Source organism: Periophthalmus magnuspinnatus, chromosome 8 (genome assembly GCF_009829125.3).
Source record: "Periophthalmus magnuspinnatus isolate fPerMag1 chromosome 8, fPerMag1.2.pri, whole genome shotgun sequence".
Lineage (NCBI taxonomy): Eukaryota > Metazoa > Chordata > Actinopteri > Gobiiformes > Gobiidae > Periophthalmus > Periophthalmus magnuspinnatus.
Genome location: NC_047133.1, coordinates 5,288,172 through 5,306,106, shown reverse-complemented (window position 1 = coordinate 5,306,106; position 17,935 = coordinate 5,288,172). Strand labels below are relative to the sequence as shown.

General features: G+C 37.7%; 3 protein-coding genes across 3 annotated transcripts; 2 read left to right on the top strand and 1 right to left on the bottom strand.

Annotated features, from left to right (window-relative positions):
• Positions 1-22: 22 nt before the first annotated feature.
• On the top strand, positions 23-3,548 carry tmem86b (transmembrane protein 86B). Its single transcript, XM_033971174.2, has 3 exons — positions 23-755; positions 843-1,089; positions 3,067-3,548. The coding sequence occupies exons 1-3, from the start codon at positions 705-707 to the stop codon at positions 3,513-3,515; spliced, it is 747 nt and encodes a 248-aa protein (XP_033827065.1). The 5' UTR covers positions 23-704; the 3' UTR covers positions 3,516-3,548.
• A 62-nt stretch (positions 3,549-3,610) lies between these two features.
• hspbp1 (HSPA (heat shock 70kDa) binding protein, cytoplasmic cochaperone 1) lies at positions 3,611-7,908 on the bottom strand. The gene is made up of 8 exons (XM_055223398.1): positions 7,894-7,908; positions 7,644-7,776; positions 7,365-7,566; positions 6,361-6,585; positions 5,834-5,989; positions 4,864-4,960; positions 4,668-4,779; positions 3,611-3,950 (listed from the first exon to the last, which is right to left on the bottom strand). The coding sequence occupies exons 2-8, from the start codon at positions 7,767-7,769 to the stop codon at positions 3,870-3,872; spliced, it is 999 nt and encodes a 332-aa protein (XP_055079373.1). The 5' UTR covers positions 7,770-7,776; positions 7,894-7,908; the 3' UTR covers positions 3,611-3,869.
• A 1,100-nt stretch (positions 7,909-9,008) lies between these two features.
• Positions 9,009-16,711, top strand: tufm (Tu translation elongation factor, mitochondrial). Its single transcript, XM_033970955.2, has 10 exons — positions 9,009-9,091; positions 9,509-9,555; positions 9,650-9,788; positions 9,884-10,050; positions 10,516-10,785; positions 11,696-11,828; positions 11,946-12,050; positions 12,692-12,843; positions 13,853-13,972; positions 15,786-16,711. The coding sequence occupies exons 1-10, from the start codon at positions 9,055-9,057 to the stop codon at positions 15,954-15,956; spliced, it is 1,341 nt and encodes a 446-aa protein (XP_033826846.1). The 5' UTR covers positions 9,009-9,054; the 3' UTR covers positions 15,957-16,711.
• The last annotated feature ends 1,224 nt before the right edge of the window (positions 16,712-17,935 follow it).

Genomic DNA, 17,935 nt, shown 5'->3' with positions numbered 1-17,935 from the left:
AGTAACTCAAGTCAATCATTGATCGGGCTGCTTCAGTGCGACTCAGGAAATTACAATTATTTTCATTTTAACGTTGTTTTCTGATGAATTACAGTATGCAGAAGGAGAAATAAAAACACTAAATACTATTTGTCATACCATTATCAGAGTAGAGTGTAGCTTACAGTTTAATCAATGAAATCAGACTTTAACTAACCACCTACTGAAAATCTGTTAAGAAAAATTAAATATGATACTTGGATATATTTAAAGAGCATAAAATGTAATTGGATACAACGTAGATTGGTGTAATGTTATACTGCGGGACATTCCAAGCAAAGAACGTATCCATGGAGTCGACAGTTTTATACTTTAAAAGAAAAAAATCGTGATTGGTCACACTGACAACCATAATTTAAATCAAAATACAAACAAAAAAGGCAATTTACAAACTTCAAACTATCTTTCCCTTGTATTTTTTTATATCGCCTGCATGATTCTAACGAGGCTGGGGTCAAAGTTGAGGAACAAATAGATCCAAAGCGGGAGAACGTTGATCAGTATTATCAGAATGAATGGTCCAAAGTGCATTGAGCGTGTCTGACACTGCAGCCGAGCGTTTGTGATAGAGTGACAAGACTTGGCAACGCAGCCCAATATTAGATTTCATAAGCAATTAAAAGAATTTAAATAGGTAGGTTTATTGAAATCATTGTGTAGTGAAGATGGATATCCTGGAGACTGATGCTTACGATCGCAGACAGAGGAGAAACATGGTATGACAAACTAAAAATTGAATTGTAATTTTGAAATTTTTTATTATTCTTGTTAGAAATTTTTAATTTTTTTGGTTTTTGTTTCAGTCTTGTGCGTTGTTCCTGCACCTGGTCCCGTTCTTCCTGGCCACCTGCGCGTACTTTTACCTGTGGACCCCAGAATCGGTTGGGTCCAGCTTCGCAGCGGGGGTGAAATCAGCTCCCTCGCTCCTATTGGCTGTGGTGGTCCTGAGCTGGAACGGGCCCCACAGCGTCCTGGGTGTGGCCGGGGGTTTGATCTTCTCCGCCGTGGGGGACTTCTGCCTCGTCTGGCCCGATCAGACGTTCATACACGGTGAGAAGGTTCATTTGTTTTTTTTGTTGGAGGGTCTGCCACCTGGTTGTCTCCACAGTATGACATTAAACTTGTATATCTTACATTTATTTAATTACAAGCATTTTATTGCAAAACATTTGTTCTTACTGTGAGTGGAGTCGCCTTTCCACAGATCTACCATGTAACCTGGCCTGATGGTGTCTGCTTATTTCCACGGAGAAGTTTTATACTATACTATTCTTGTTTAATAGAAAGGATAAAGTTTGGATGGTCCTTGGCAGGTAGTGGTGGTGGGAAATGGTAGAGTTGATGAAAAACTAGGACTGTTGCCATAGCGATTAGCCATTTAAAACATAATATTATATCTTTTGAACTGTGAAAAGTCCTCAAAATGTCTATAACAGGAAGCTGAAACCCAGTAGTTAGAAAGGAGGCTGAGGAGGAGAGTGGTTCTGCTGCAGCGGAGAAAAAGTGATTGGCTAAGTTAGTAATTGGCTTATTTAAAGTAGCTCTATGTAACTTTTCAGGGGAAGGGTTGGCCACCTGCTTGTCTCATGGAGGTGTTATTGCCTGGAATGTTCCACAGTATTGTATTGAACTTCCCAATCTTCCATTTTTCAATTACAGCCATATTGGTAAAAAATAAATAAATAAATGACATGGCCTGGTAGCATTACTTATCTCCATAGAGCTATAGAAGTTTTGTGCCAGACTGTGGAACATTTCAAGCAAAGAAACAGCAAATCAGTGGTGCAGCTTTAAGACATCGTCATGTTTAATTCTGTAAAACTGAGCTGAAGAAGTCACTTGGATGAGTAGAAAACACCTTCACTCTAAAATGTTTGCCCAGTTACAGAATTTCATTTTCTTTGGCTAAAACTCTGACTATAATTCTTAAAATGTAACTATCTAAAGATTGTTTGTATTACATAAATTTCAAAGTTATGAATTCCTTGAGGTTGTAACAGGGCTGGGCAAAAAATTTATTAAATTGATTAATTAAATTTGAAGTTCAAATTGATTTGTATGGAAGAAAATTTTAATTTCCTCACTTTTCTGCAATGGAAAAGCAAGAAAGGCTGTTGAAGCAAGAGCACAACACTTTTAAAACTCATGTGCTCCTCACAGAGAAAACGAAAGAGCTTACACAGGCCAGCACTGACTGCTCTGAAATCAGCCACGTCTAATTCAGTTGTTGCAGCCTCAACACCGTTTCATCTCATTCATAAAAGAGTTCCCCAACTGTCAATAGATTAAACATGATCATTTGAGTACAATCTTTTTAGTTTTGACAATTTGTTGTAGTTTGGAGAACATTTTTTTAGTGGAGAGGGGGGGGGGGGAATATAAAATTGAATAGAAAGTTAAATTTTTAGAGAAAAAAATGACAATGGTATTGTAACAGTAACCCAGTAAAGAGTAGGGCTGTGGGAGGAATACATCAGGGGAAGTACTCATCTAGTCCCACATGGATTTTCGGCCGCTTATCGGGGTAAAATGGTGCAGTGGTTCCCATTCTCTTAATATTTGCATGTCTTTGGAAGTTAGGAAGAGGATATTCCATGATGAGACAGGGTCTTCCAACTATAAATGTGAATAAAAACTACTAATGTCTCTACTATTTTTTCGTTATGAACAATATAAAATGAAAGATCAGTACTTTCAGATTGTATTTGTTCTAAATTTGTCACCAGAGTAGCTCTGTTCACATCCATCCATCATCTGATTTCTGGAGTTTTATTGAAATGCCAAATAACTCATGTGAGTAATCTCATTTCTGATTGTTCAAACCTGCAGATTTTGACAAAAAGGACGAATTTGGCAGACAAAAAAATTAGAATGTTAAAAGATTCAAATACAACACTTTGATTAGCCAACAAATCAGATTTCCTCAGTCCATCTAAGCAAATCTAGTTATTGGGTTATCTGATTATTCCAGATACTTGATTTTCACTTATGTAAATATACCCAGTGTCAGTTTCCTCTGTGTTTCAGGTATGGCTGCATTCGCTGTGGCGCACCTCTTCTACTCCCTCACCTTCCTCTCCTCACGTTACAGCTCTGAATCCTCCTCCAAATGGCCCCGCCTCTTTTACCCCATCTTGTTCCTGATTGGAGGAGGCTTCTACGTCTACCTGTACCCATACCTCCAGAAAGCCCCCAACCCAGACCTGCTCGTCCCGGGAGTGGGGGTCTACGTCCTGCTGATCACTCTGATGGGTAGCCTGGCCATCCGGACGCGCAGGCTGGCCACAGTGCTGGGTAGTCTGGTCTTCATTGTGTCCGACGTGAGTCTAGCCGTGCAGGTTTTTAATGTGGCTGTGATAGAACATGGGACCGTTATCGTTATGGTGACGTATTATTTAGCCCAGCTACTGATCGCTGTAGGAGACGTGAAGGCGGTCGAGGGCAAAGACGACTTTTCAAAATGGAAGAGAGCCTAGAAATATCTTTAGTGTATATATTTTTTTACTACCATGTACATGTGTGTAAAATATACTGAGATGTTTAAATAGAAACCACTCCTTTTCATTGATTTGTCAAAATATTTTAATCTTCAACAACACTGAAGAGGATTCTGTGTAATTATTTATCCGTTTATAAGGTAAAAACTTACCAATAAATAAATATTTACAACATGAAAGATGCTGCATTATTTCAACAAATGGTTTAAATGGACTGAAAAATAAACACTGACTAAAATTGTATATTTCCACTTGAAAGTATGTGAAAAACAAAACAATCTTTTTACATTTGAGGTATTTACAAGTTTAAAAGTGTATATATTTAGTTTGTGATTAGCGGTCCATTCCGTTGTCTTCAGACTGATGTCCAGTGAAACACATGGTCCTTAAACGCTCACAGAAGGCCAGCTCCTCCTGTCAAAACAATTTTTTCTTATTTTTTGTGTATGGCATATTTTGTTCATTGTAAACCGCAAAAGCTTAGTAATAGAAACCTGACTTTTTGTTAAAAACTGCAGAATTAATAGACCCTGCCCTCAATACAGTGACATTAGTAGATTCATTCATGGTGCCTTACTTTTAATGCCTATGTAATAAAAGAAATGTATAAAATCAAATGGATAAAAAGTTGTAAGAGGCCGCTTCTTCAGGTCTGCTCAGATTACTGGTGTACTCTGCCTTATATCTGTCTGAAGGGAGGCGCTAACTACACTGAAACCAGAAACAGCCATTGTTTTACAGTTTCTGTTTGTGGACTAGATCTATTGAGCCACACTAAGTGTGCACTGTGCCCGAGTCCTTCTTAGCATAATCATTCAAGCCCCTAATGAGAGATTTCACACCTATTAGCTCCTTTGTTTTGATTTGGGTCTGAGGATGGAATCATAGATGGGGGATGGATGATGTCTAAGGCCTGTTCAAGGAGGGATTGTCTTTCCTAAGATCTGTACCTCACTATCGTCAAAGGAGTGTTTAGTGGCTTTGAGATGTACAGCAGACTGGGTACTTTGTTGTCCTGAGCTCTCATGAGTTCCTTCAAAAGACCTTTACATCAAGGAACCTTTCACCCATTGCACAAACATATTCACACACCAGTGTACACATGTCTCCTTTAACAGAAGTTTGCTTTACCTCACACTCCTCTTTCCCCTGCAGCTCTGTGGATCTGTGTTTTAGTAACTCGTCCAGGCCCAAAGCAGAGTCCCTGCACTCTCTGAGCCCTGGTGGACAGTCCTCTACCAGACTGAAAGACAGGAAATCACAAAATGCACATTAGATTTACCCACGTTTTTTAAATTAAGTTAACACAATTTATTAAACTACTTACCAGCAAAGAGCACCAAGCACGTGTTCATGGAAATGTGAATGTGGCATTCGCAGGACAGATACCAGCTGTTGGACCATTCCCATAGAGACAACTGTTGCTATAGAGACAAAAAAAAATGCACAAGACTTTAGATGTTTTTGCCAAATCAAAATACTGTCAAATTCCATCTCATCTCTACTCAAGATATCCATTTAAAAGGGGCATTATGTAACATTTCTGGTGTATGGTTTGTCACCTGCTTGTCTCCATTGAGCAGGGCCGGTCCAGCCTATAAGCAAACTAAGCAGCTGCTTAGGGGTCATAGGCCACCAGAGGGCAACCAAGAGTCCTACATGTGTATTAAAATAATATAATATGTAAAGTTTTATTGGAAACAGGGCTTGTGTTTTTACAGCAGCCTAAATATCTGTCTCAAACAAAAAACCAAGGAACCCTTCAAACGAAGTGAGCTGAGGTACATTTGAATGGATGTTTTACAGGTTGGATTGAAAGTTAGTGAACACAAGTTCATCTATGCATTAATGAGCCTATACAATACACACATTTACACAAATTGTATGCTAATTGTGCATGCACATTTACTCAACTGCTGACTTTTTTGTCAGAGGTGGATAGTGCTGTTACTCTATTAGGCTACAACCCCTCGTATATGTTTATCTGCTGTTCTTGTTACTATAGTAGTTGTTTCAGTCCGATGTTGGTCATAGAAATACAAATAAAATTGGTAGAGGTGCTGAGAGCATAGTCATAATGTCAAATGTCAATCATCCTGTTGCCTAGATTGTTCCACAGTATGTCACTGGATATATCTCCATGAGACAAGCAGTTGACACCAACAGCAAACCTGATCCGTGTAGAGTAAAGTAGCAAAGCAATAACATCTCCACAGAAACACCAATGACAAGCAAGTGAAGAAAAGTCACACAGTGCACCTTTACAAGGGAGAAAGTTGCATTGCATTGCACTGTACCTCTGTGCTCTGGGTGTGATGTGAGCAAGTTAAGCAGGAGGAATGCCGATTTGATACGAAGTTTCTTATTTTCCGACTGCATGCCTCTCATCAGCACAGAGAAGCCGTCCAGGGACAAAAACGCCTTCAGTCCTGCCTCCTGCTCTCGAACTAAACCTACAGAAGGTTTAAAAATGGTAAATGTAAGTAAAAAAAAACAAAAACAAAGATGCAAATTGTTGTGATGTTCTGAGATTCTAGAGTAGATCAAAATATAATGCATCCATACTGGGGACTAACACTGGATTACTGGATACACTATTCATTGTAATTCTGAGATGGTAACAAAGCCAGTATTTCTAATGTGGTACTGATATGGGAACTGTGGAGTAAGCTTTTATCTTAGTATACATTTTTTTCAGTTTGAAATTTTAGTATGATATGTTTTTTTCTTTAAACATTAATAGCTCACCTCAGAGTACTATCAACCTTCCATCTTAATCGTCTAATTCTAACGCAATAAAGTAATAAATTTTATGTTTACTCACATGAGACGGCATAGAGTGCTTTGACACGGACAGTGGGGTGTGGGTCGGAGTCGGTCATTTCTAACAGTTTGGGCAGTGTTCCAATATCCAGGAGGTAGAGCTGCACCTGGGGCATGTTCTGTGCACAGGAGGCAACAAGTTCAGCCGCTCTCCACCTCAGCCCTCCCTGCTCATGGTTCAGATACCGAGAGACGCACAACTCCAGCCCACCCAGGGTCATCAAGTCTGTGGCATAAGAAAAAAGATGGACACTTAGTGAGCCATAAACTGCATGTATTGCTTATAGTTTTGAGCGTCATAACATTCTATAATGCTGTAATTGGTAAGGATGCAAGATGACATTAGAATGATGCTTCTCTCTTACCTCCATGTAAGAGAGAAGCATCATTCAACAAAACAATCCATTACGCAACAGTAAAAAGTATTGTACTTAAGTAAAAGATTTAGGTATCTGCACTTTACTTGAGTAGATTTTAAAGTGGATACTTTTTACTTTTTCTTCACTACATTTGAGATAAGGGATCTACATTTTTGAACAGGGGTTAATAGTAAAAATATTTTTTTCATTATTGTTGTTTGAGAGTTGCTGAAGAATCTGAGATTTTTAACATTCATAGCTTGAGCAAACACAAATATACAAAAAAAGTTTCAATTCAGTTCAATAGATTCTGAATCAAAATTGCCATATTTGAAGCTTCATTAGATCAAAATCTAAATCTGTGAGAAATACTTTCAGTTTTTACTCTTGAAGTACATTTTTAAACTTGTACTTTGATACTTATAAGTAGATTGTATCATGCAATACTTTTACTTGAGTATTTTTTGCTCAAATATATGTACTTTTACTTAAGTCACAAAACTGAGTACTTTAACACCAACAATTTACCCATTCTCCACTTTTATCACAAATATGTCTTGCCAGTGACACTACAGCAAGTTGCGGACTGAAACCCCTGGGGTTGATCCCGGCCAACATTTTTAGCATTATTTTGCAAAGTACCTACCTCTTGCGTTGTCAAGATTGTCACACAGCTCCGTCAGTGTTTCAAATACAGTTTCCCGGTCATCTTCCTCCTTCTCATCTTCTCTCTCCTGATTGTTTGGTTCTTCTGTGCGTAAAAGTTCCAAGCATTGTTTCATCTGCTCCACTTCGTCCATTTGGCCTTTGCAGATGTCAGACAACGCTTCCCTCAGCCATGCTTTCCTCTGAAACATAATAATAAAGTTTTGATAACTTCATAGCTTAATATTTACGTCTGAAACGAGTCATTACAAACACTTACCTCCTCTGACATGGGGTCCAATGCGGTTGGTTCCTGTCCCTCCGCCGCAGAACCAGCTTCCACGGCCAGTTGCAGCACTCCTTGGAGGTTTTGTGGATATCTTCTGCCTTGTCTTTCTTCAGCCATGTCTTAAATAATAGATATAACAACATAAACACAACAGAAACACCACGATTCCAAAGTATAGAACAAAAGTGTCAGTGTAGCAGTATAGCCATATCTATCACCAAAGATCAAAACTTACCTTAAAGATGGTAGTGTAGAATCTAAAAGTCTGAAGTCACTGGGTCTCGTTTGGCTTTAAAACAGTGTATCCCGCCCCGTAAACACACACTTGAATGCTCTGGAACAGTCTAGAAGAGCGCATGAGTAGCTGCTCTGGAAGCTGCCATACTTTACCGTAAAGCCTGGAATAATAAACCGTCACTTCCGGCTTCTTCTTCTTCGTCGTCTTTTTGTTGTTTAACGGCGGTTAGCAACCCTCTTAAAGGGACCATTAACGCCACCTACTGGATTCCATTTCCCTCTTCCGTTACTTCACTGTAATAATGAATCAGTGAATAAAAATACTCTTAATCAGTCCAGTCTATTAATTATTGTGAGCATCCAATGCCATCATATTCCAGTCAGACTGCAAAACTTGGAACATGATTAATGACGATCAGTAAACTTCCCAAAAAAAAAGTTATTTATTATTATTATTATTATTATTATTATTATTATTATTATTATTATTATTATTATTATTATTATATCACATATGACACAATCTAAATCTGAACTCATCATAAATCTGAAATAATCTTTTCACATCTCTTTGACTCTTTTGACAGTGTCTTAAATCATCCATCAACTGACTATTTAATTTTCCACTTTACAAACATCAGCACAACCCATTTCCTTTAATTAGTAGCCTGAACTGAATGAATGTTTTGCTTGTTGAGTGCGGGGAACTACTGGTACTCATACTTCAGTAATTTACCTAGGTACGTTTTTAACCATATTTACGGTAAGGAAAATGACAGTTCGCTATGGAGTACAGAGAGTGCCAATAAAAACAAGATATATAAATTCAAGCTTATATAAATACAATGTTCTTGAGTTTATTTAAATGGAAAATGAATTAAGTCAAGGCATAATTAGAAGAAACTCGCGTATGCATAATTCCACAATGCCATTTTTATGCATATGTATTTAATTAAATTATATCTTGTAATAATTGATAAATCATATATAATATTTCCACTCTGCATATCATGTATTTGCCATAACAATGTCATGAGTTGCGCTCTAGATTTGAAATTACCAAAGCATTAAACTATGTTTATCCATAATAAAACGACAAAATCTCAGGTATTTGACTTTACTATCTTGTTTCTCTTCTCATCTTTGGCTTTTCTAATGATCCAAGATGGCGGCGCTGGTAGGACTGCGTGCATGTTTCTCCGGTAAAATGATGAAATTTTATTATCTACAAAATATTATGTATATTTTTGACAGTTTCACATTTAAGCGTGTTGTAATGTATCACCAGAAGTGTGACTTGTGTGTCTTTATAAACTCATAAGTGAAATAGAGGATGCTTCCTTCTGTGAGCAAGGTCACGTTATGGCTGTATTAGCTGCAGTAGATGCGGATGAGACTGTGCTCTGAATGAAACGCCAACCTTTACTGGAGATTTCAGATGAAACTCACTCGTTTTGCGTGAAACAAACGCAGTACAGTGTTTAGTAAAGCAATCATTAGCATACATAGACCCCGTGAATGCAGCATAATGTACTCTTGTGTTTGTAACTGGTGTGAATGTTTTTTGACCAATCACCTGAAAGCTCTTCTGATCACCTCTGTTGATCATGTCTGTTTAGCACTTCAGCTTACTTCGCCAAGCCTTCTGCACAGCACTTACAGATTGGTGGGTATATTTGTTTGACCTAATACATTCCTTACATTTTCTTTGCTTTAATTTAGTCTCAGAATAAATAAAACTTACTCTGTGTTTCTTTCAGTGTGCGGTGCCTTTGAGCCGGCGGTCTTTTGCTGCTGAAGCCAAGAAAGTCTACACACGAGACAAGCCTCATGTCAATATTGGAACTATTGGACACGTTGATCATGGCAAAACCACCCTGACTGCTGCAATCACAAAAGGTATCTATAATGAAGATGAGGACCTCGATCTCTTGTGTTTTGATGCATTGCTATATATTTACACTCTTGTCTGTAATTCTCTCTTCTTTTCTCAGTTCTTTCAGATGCAGGTGGAGCTAATTATAAAAAGTATGAGGATATTGATAATGCCCCAGAGGAGAAAGCCAGAGGAATCACCATCAATGCGTCTCATGTAGAATACACCACAGCCAACAGACACTATGCTCACACGGACTGCCCCGGCCATGCAGATTACGTCAAGGTACTTTGTTTTGTTTTTAACCGTACTTCAAGAACTATTTATTGTCAGCTTGGGGACAAGAGCCAGCATTTCGATATAAAGAGAGAGAGAGGTGCTAGTATTTTTGTGATTAAAAACTGTGCATCAATAAATTTAAGGCAGTTTTGGTTTGTGTGTTAATGTTTGACAGTTTATATTCTAGTAACTTCTAGGTCTGTTGACATGAAACCAAACTGGAAAAAGGCAACAAATGACCTCTTATAATGGGAATGTTCCTCTCAGGATCAAGCCTAAAAAACACATCTCACAGCTGTCAAAATTTGTGACTTTTCTCAAAAAAAGAAGCCCAAAGAATATAAAGAATCCTACTTGCCAATGACACCTTTTCCCACCTCTACTTCAAAATACCACAATGCCATTTCTTTTGAAAGTCAATTTTATGTAATTTTATAATCAACTACACCTCCTATACCTTGTCATCCCCAGAACATGATCACAGGCACGGCACAGATGGATGGCTGTATTCTGGTGGTGGCAGCTACAGACGGACAGATGCCGCAGACTCGTGAGCACCTCTTGCTGGCCCGGCAGATTGGTGTGGAGCATGTGGTGGTCTTTATAAACAAAGCTGACGCCGTGGAAGACAAGGAGATGCTGGAGCTGGTGGAGATTGAGATCCGAGAGCTGCTCACGGAGTTCGGATATGATGGAGATAACACACCTGTTGTGATTGGCTCAGCCCTCTGTGCCCTAGAGGTAATTTCCCTATGGAGTTGGCGGTTATTATAGAGTTAATGCTTTTAATATAACTGCCTTTTGCTCCTCATAAACATGTATCTGATATATGTTTATGTTATGTTACGAGCTATAACGTGGGCTCTTACTGGTGCAGTGATAACTGAACCTGGCATGCCGTTGTGTACAAATAACCAGACACACAAATGAGCAGTGTTTGTGAAGGTCTATACCGGATACTGGGTACATTTATGTGTCCAGTAACGATCCAATAACTACAGTAATCAGATAACCCAACAAATAGATTTTTGATGCATGTCTACATCCAAGAGAAATTTCATCATCGAAAATACCTGGTGACATGTTTTGGTTAATTAATGGCATTTTAGAGTAACTGAATTTTAAAATGTCTCTTTCAATCATTAACACTTTTTTCATTTTTGTCTTTGCCGTATTAATTTGCCATTTATTGCTTAATTTTTTTGTCAAAACCTGCGCAGGTATGAAGAATAAATCTGATTACTCATGTCAGTGTAACTGTTTACACGATATTTCAATAATTACTTAATCAATTAATGATCAGATTTTTTGGTGTGCGTCTAAACATAGCCAAGGTAATTTTAAAGAGTTGCATCCAATCAATCATCATTTTGTTTAGAACAGTGACACTGCTAATTTATGATTCAAAAACTGCAGTTCCCATTGTTGCCAGCAGAAGGTGCCAGACACCTAGTTCAAGTATTCTTGGATGTAACAAAAAAGACAGGTGTTGGAACTTGTTACACGTGCACAATAGATACTTTTAAGATACACAAGCATAGCATAGTATTTGCCCATTTAAATGTAGTTTTTCATGTGTTTTTATTTTGTGCTTAAATTATTTAGTTTATAACATGCACAGAACATGACTCTTTGGGATTTATTTCCTCAGAACAAGCAACCTGAGCTGGGAGTAAACTCAATCATGAAACTCTTGGATATTGTGGACTCTTACGTGCCGCTGCCTAAGAGAAAGCTGGACGAGCCCTTCCTTCTGCCCATTGAAGGGGTTTACTCTATTCCAGGTTTATTTATTTTTCAGATTTAATGTGCATTATAGATATTTTTCATTATATGGCTGTAGTAAAATAGATTAAATGTATGTTGTGTGTGGATTTGTGGTAAATGTTGGTGTCTTACAGGAAGGGGGACAGTAGTATCGGGCACTATGGAGAAAGGAGTTATAAAGAAGGGAGACGACTGCGAGTTTATCGGACACAACAGAGTCTTCAAGTCTGTAGTAACAGGTAACTCAATCACTAAGACACCTTTTAAACACTGAAAAAGGTTTGTACTCACTTGTGGGCATAAACTGACAATAATTGTGTTTAATAGTGATGGGAGACAGGTAAGACGCTTAAAGTTGTACTATGGCACTTTTCTGGAGTAGGGTCTGCCTACTGTTTGTCTCTGTGGAGATGTTATTGCCTTGACAGAAATGTTCCAAAGTCAGTACCTTTATGGAGAGCTGGTGACACCAAGTTACAGGTCAGATCTGTGAAGACTGTATTCCGTTTACAGTAAGAATCCATGTATTTAAAGGTAATTAGAGCAATAAAAAAGGCATGTAATTGAATAAAAGCAAGTTAGATATGTTAATTTCCATATCTTTCCATGGAGACAAACAGGTGATGGACCCTCAATAATGTATATAGACCTAAAATATTACAGTGGTACAGGTTATGTTGTGTCAAATGTAGAGAACTTTCCTTATAAGGGTCAAATATTCCTGTTTTAACCAATAAAACACATTTAAGAAAGCAATACATAATGTGCTATAAACTATATGATATACAGTTTTTTTTCTTTTTTTTCATAGATATAGTATTGAATCTGAAAAAATACTGGTAGACTTTCTGATATTATTCCTCCTCTGCGCTGTGCTTAGGTATTGAAATGTTCCACAAATCTCTGGAGAGGGCCGAGGCCGGGGATAACCTGGGTGCTCTGGTGCGAGGCCTGAAGAGGGAGGACGTGAGGAGGGGGATGGTCATGTGTAAACCAGGGTCCATACTACCACATCGGAAAGTAAAAGCCCAGGTCTGTGAGCACAAGGGACTCATACCAGAAAATAGACCCTTAAAAAGATATAAAATATTAACCTGAATGGAGACAACTGGAGGCAAAAGTGAAGTGGAACAAAATGCAATGGAAAAACTTGGGTGTGAAAAATCTGAATACATTTTATTGTCAGTGAACAAAATTCACAAACTATAGAATAGAAGAAGAATAGTAATATAAAGTATGATAAAATAGAAATATAAAAATAAGGGCATGCGTTAAAAGAAAGTAAAAAACTTATATGCAAATACAAAATATATAGTAGGGCAGAACAACAGTGTAAAAACAGTTCATGAAGGTTAATTACAGTTGTTTATAACATCAGTTACTGTCACTTTAAAGTGACAGGTGGTGTAGAGTGTTCATGAGTCAAACGGCAGAGGGCAGAAAACTGTTCTTCTGGTGAGAGGTTCTGGTCAGAAAACATTTAACGTTATTAAGTACTGGTTTACTTAATAGGTGATTAATAAGCAGACAAGGTGGAATCCAGATTTTTTAGATTTTACTGGACAAATGCTTAGAATCTGATCCTATTTAATGTATATGTATTTACCATAGGTAAAAATTGTATTTTTCATTTTTTTTAATACAAAAGTAAACTTACTGACACATCTACCCTGGCAATTCAAAAGTGTAGTTCAGTTATGTTTAAAAACAAAAGGCAAGGCAAGTTTATTTGTACAGCACAATTCATACACAAAATTATTCAAAGTGCTTTACAGAATAAGAAAGACATTAAAATCACACAAATCAAAACATAAATAATTACAAATACTCATCATAAAATTACCCACAATACCTCAAACCTTTACTAATTATGTCTGATTTCATTTGAATTGAATATTTCAATTTTCTGATGAGCCATTTCACTTTGCCACAACTCCAAAATTTTGGATGGATTTTGAACATTTGGACGACATTGCATTTTAAAGCGTCTAAAAGTAATACATGACCCCGTGATGAACTCTGTGATTGTATTCTGTTCCAGGTGTATGTACTGAGTAAAGAAGAGGGTGGTAGACATAAGCCATTTGTTACCAACTTTATGCCTGTTATGTTCTCTCTGACCTGGGACATGGCCTGTCGGGTCACTCTGCCCAGCGAGAAGGTGAGTGGGCTACTACTGTTTTATTTTCTACGAATTGATATCATGACTGTGGAAATTATGCTGGTTTGTGGAAACGTGCAGACCGTGTGAGCTCTACATAATCTGAGACAAAGCGAATTTAACAAGTCAGTTCTTGGTAGTTGTGATCAGATGGCTTTATTAAACGCTGCCAACTCAAATTTTGTTAGCGCTTCAGTTTAGAAACCACATATCAATGGATAACTAGTAATAAAAGGCATAGTTAGTTATTAATAAGATCTTTGTTAGTATTTAGTATGTGATCCCTAAACTTGAAGGTGCTCTGTATAACTTGTTTTTACGGAAATGTTATTGCTTTGTTTGAAATGTTCCACTGTATAGGATTACACTTCAATTATAGGTGTTTTCATCGCTAAATAATACGTTAAATAACATGTACCGTACTCTTATTGTGAGCGGGGTTGCCCTCCACTGACCTAATCTATAACCTTGTGTCGTCTGCTTGTTTGCATAGAGATAAATTAGCTTTATACCATATTTATGCCATACTGTGGAACATTCCAGGCAAAGCTTTGACATCTCTACAGAGACAAAAGTATAGTGCAGTATGTTAATAGAATAAAAATGATATTCGATACTAATGTGCAGCCCTGAAATAAAATTGCATTTATGCTCATTCAAACAATAGCACTTCACTTTAATTTATCCCTACTTTTAATAAAGGTAAAAGATATGTAGCCAAATCCAAACCATCATTTCGTGTAGTCGTGGTATCAATATCTTTATATATTTATTACATAGTTGTTTAGTTTAGTTTACAACATTGCAGGAATACTGTCATACTGGTTCACACAGTATCTCTGTTGGGCCTTTTATTGGATGTAATAAGACTAGTTACTGGCTAAGGTACTTGTTGGATAAATAACACAATTGTAGAAAGTTAATTTTGATGGAAATAAAATGTCTTTTCCTATCGCTACAATGTTAATATCGAGAATTGGCAGATACCAAAAGTCAAAGCATCAATATTGGAACTGAAAAAGAGGCGTTAATGAAGTAAATGAAAGAAGGAAGTTTTATTGTTGAGAGGCAGGGTATTGTTTTGTATAGCACAATTCATACACAAAGTAATTCAAAGTGCTTTACAGAATAAGAAAAAAATCACACAAATTAAAACAAATAATTACAAATAATCATCATAAAATTAACATTAAAAGACAAGAGTAAAAACCTTTTATTCATGCACAGCTAAACAGAACTGTTCTGAGTCTGGATTTAAACATTGTCAAAGTAGAGGCCTGTCTCACATCTTCAGGAAGAATGTTCCAGGTTTTAGCTGCATAAAACTGAAACACTGATTCTCCATGTTTAGTCCTGACTCTGGCACCAGCAGGAGGTCGGTCCCTGAAGTCCTCAGAGTGTGAGATGGTTCATGTGGCTCATGTGGGAGATGTTCTTTGGTGCTGGTCCATGGAGAGACTTGTTCACACAGAGCTGCTTTAGCTTCTCTGAGCCACAGGAGCCAGAGACCTGAGCACAGGATTTATGTTCTCATACTTCGTTTCTAGTCAGGACCCAAGCAGCAGTGTTCTGGATGTACTGTTCTGTCTTAAGTCTTGTTTGGAGAGGCCAGTGAGCAGGACGTTACAGTCGTCTAACCTACTGGAGACAAATGCATGGATAAGTCTCTCCAGGTCTGGTTTTGACAGTTTACCTTTGATTTTGACATGTTTTCAGATGGTAAATAGCTGCAGATATCGTTGATTTCCTGTGGCTTTTAAAAGTTCAAGTCTGAGTCCATTATTAAAAAGCACTTACTGTTTTGTATTTTTAGGAGATGGTGATGCCCGGTGAGGACACGCAGCTGACCCTCACCCTGCGACAGCCCATGGTTTTGGAGAAAGGCCAGAGGTTCACCCTGAGAGACGGAAACAGGACCATCGGCACAGGCCTGGTCACAGACATCCTCCAGGTGACCGATGAGGACGACGCAAACTGGGGTTGAAACTACAGACTGAAGGGGGAAGTGAGAGGCTCGGATGGGTAGGAACTGCCCGTGTCTGGTCAAATGATGTAATTCTGCGTTCAAGTGCTGCTGGTAATTTTTATGTATGAATTCTCAACATGCAGAAGCTCACAAAAAGCCTGTGAAGCTAGATTATATGTGATATTTCGTTGATGGTAAAAAGGAATGCTGCCCTTGTTGTTGTTAAAGCTACCATCTGTAATTGGCCGACCTGACCCTTGTATTCTCATATACCACCACTAGATGTATCTAAAGTAGTACATCTGACAGACGAAGACCAGAGCCCTGACAGAAGACGACCAGGGAGCATAGGTGAGCTGGAACAAAGGCCAGTTGAGGAGGTAACAGGTTTCACAACTGCCATCTACTGGTGAAAGAAAATCAAATAAAATAGCTGATGGTAGCTTTAATAGAACACATTAGATTACAGATTAAACTAAGATATTAAATCATTTGTTATGAGATCAAACACTATTTGATAATGTCTGTTTAATGCTAGCTACTACTAAAAGCACCCTACATTGAACGACTAATCTAAAAACCATACAAATTATCCATGCACTTGAAAGCAGCAGAATATACTGTACAAATGCACACACTGCAACAGTTCTAAGGGGTTTGTCTTCATGAAACAAACAAATCTATAATTGCGTAACATGTATAGCTCTGTCTTTCTGTCAAAATACCACATCAGCTTGGTCATTTGTGTAATAAAATGTATTTAATAATAACAACTGGTTGGTTTCTATTATTAGACAGATGCTTTTTAAAACAAACCGGTCCCACACTTTATTGTCTGCTTTTTTTCACCACTAGGGGGCATCAGAAGCGCTGCTGTGGAGCTAAATCTGATTAATTAAGAGGTCCAGATTACCAGACTAATGGAGATGAATGGACTTTCTTTTTCTTGAGGGAAGCGGAAATTACTGCGGCGAAGTTGTCACTCTCAGGACCGCATTCGTTTTCTGTGATAAAATCAGATTGTATCTACAAACTGGCATCTCGAGCCAGCGCTGTTATCTGTTTATCTGTTTAGTGCATGTCAGAATATAATAATATAATTTATAGAGACTAACTGTGTAAAAATATATATTCTACAATGTTCTGAGGTCGAAGAGCAAGAAATCCTGTTGTAATTTAATTGTTTTAATATCTAATAAGGTCCATATTTATTTCAGGTAGAGATATCTAAAGGAAAAATGTTTCAAATACAGGTACAGGTCAAATACAAGTCACATTTAGACATTTTTCTGAAGGAGAGTCTGCAACCTGTTTGTCTCCATGACGATTGTATCTCTTTGCTCCGAAGTAGGGCATTAAACATGAACAAATCTGTCATAACAGAGGCCTAGTAGTAAGTGGTGCTGTTAGGCCAAGTTGTTCTGTGGAGAAGCGACCACACTCATAGTAAGAATGAATGTTTAAAATAAGTTTAATGTCCTAGTGTGGAACATTCCCAGAAAAGCCATAACATGTAGACAAGAATGTGGTGGATCCTCTATGAAAAATATACATTGCATTTACAGTATCAGCATTTTAACCTTACCTATGAAAATGCAGTATTCATTTTATTTGTTTTTAAAAATGTCTTACTTTATTTTTTACACCAGATGCCCTTCCTGTTGCAGCTACATTGGAGTGGGCCATGGGGGGTGATGAGCCTTAAAGTGCATATGACACGTTCTCTGTTTTTCTCATTTTTAAGCCTATTTAGTTTGGGGGAATAGTACCTGTCGTAAACATTTATTGTAGTTTTACATCCGTCTAGTAGCGGTCTGTGGAAAAAGTTGAGAAGAAAGTACAAAAATACAAAATAAAGGTAATTTCATTCATTTTAATTTTGCTTACGTTTAATCATAACTGTAGTATAGTGGAATTCAGACAAGTTTTGGCATTACCTCAACATTTGTCTTATCTGCTGCCTGTGTCCAACCAGAAAATAAAAATAAAAACTTCAC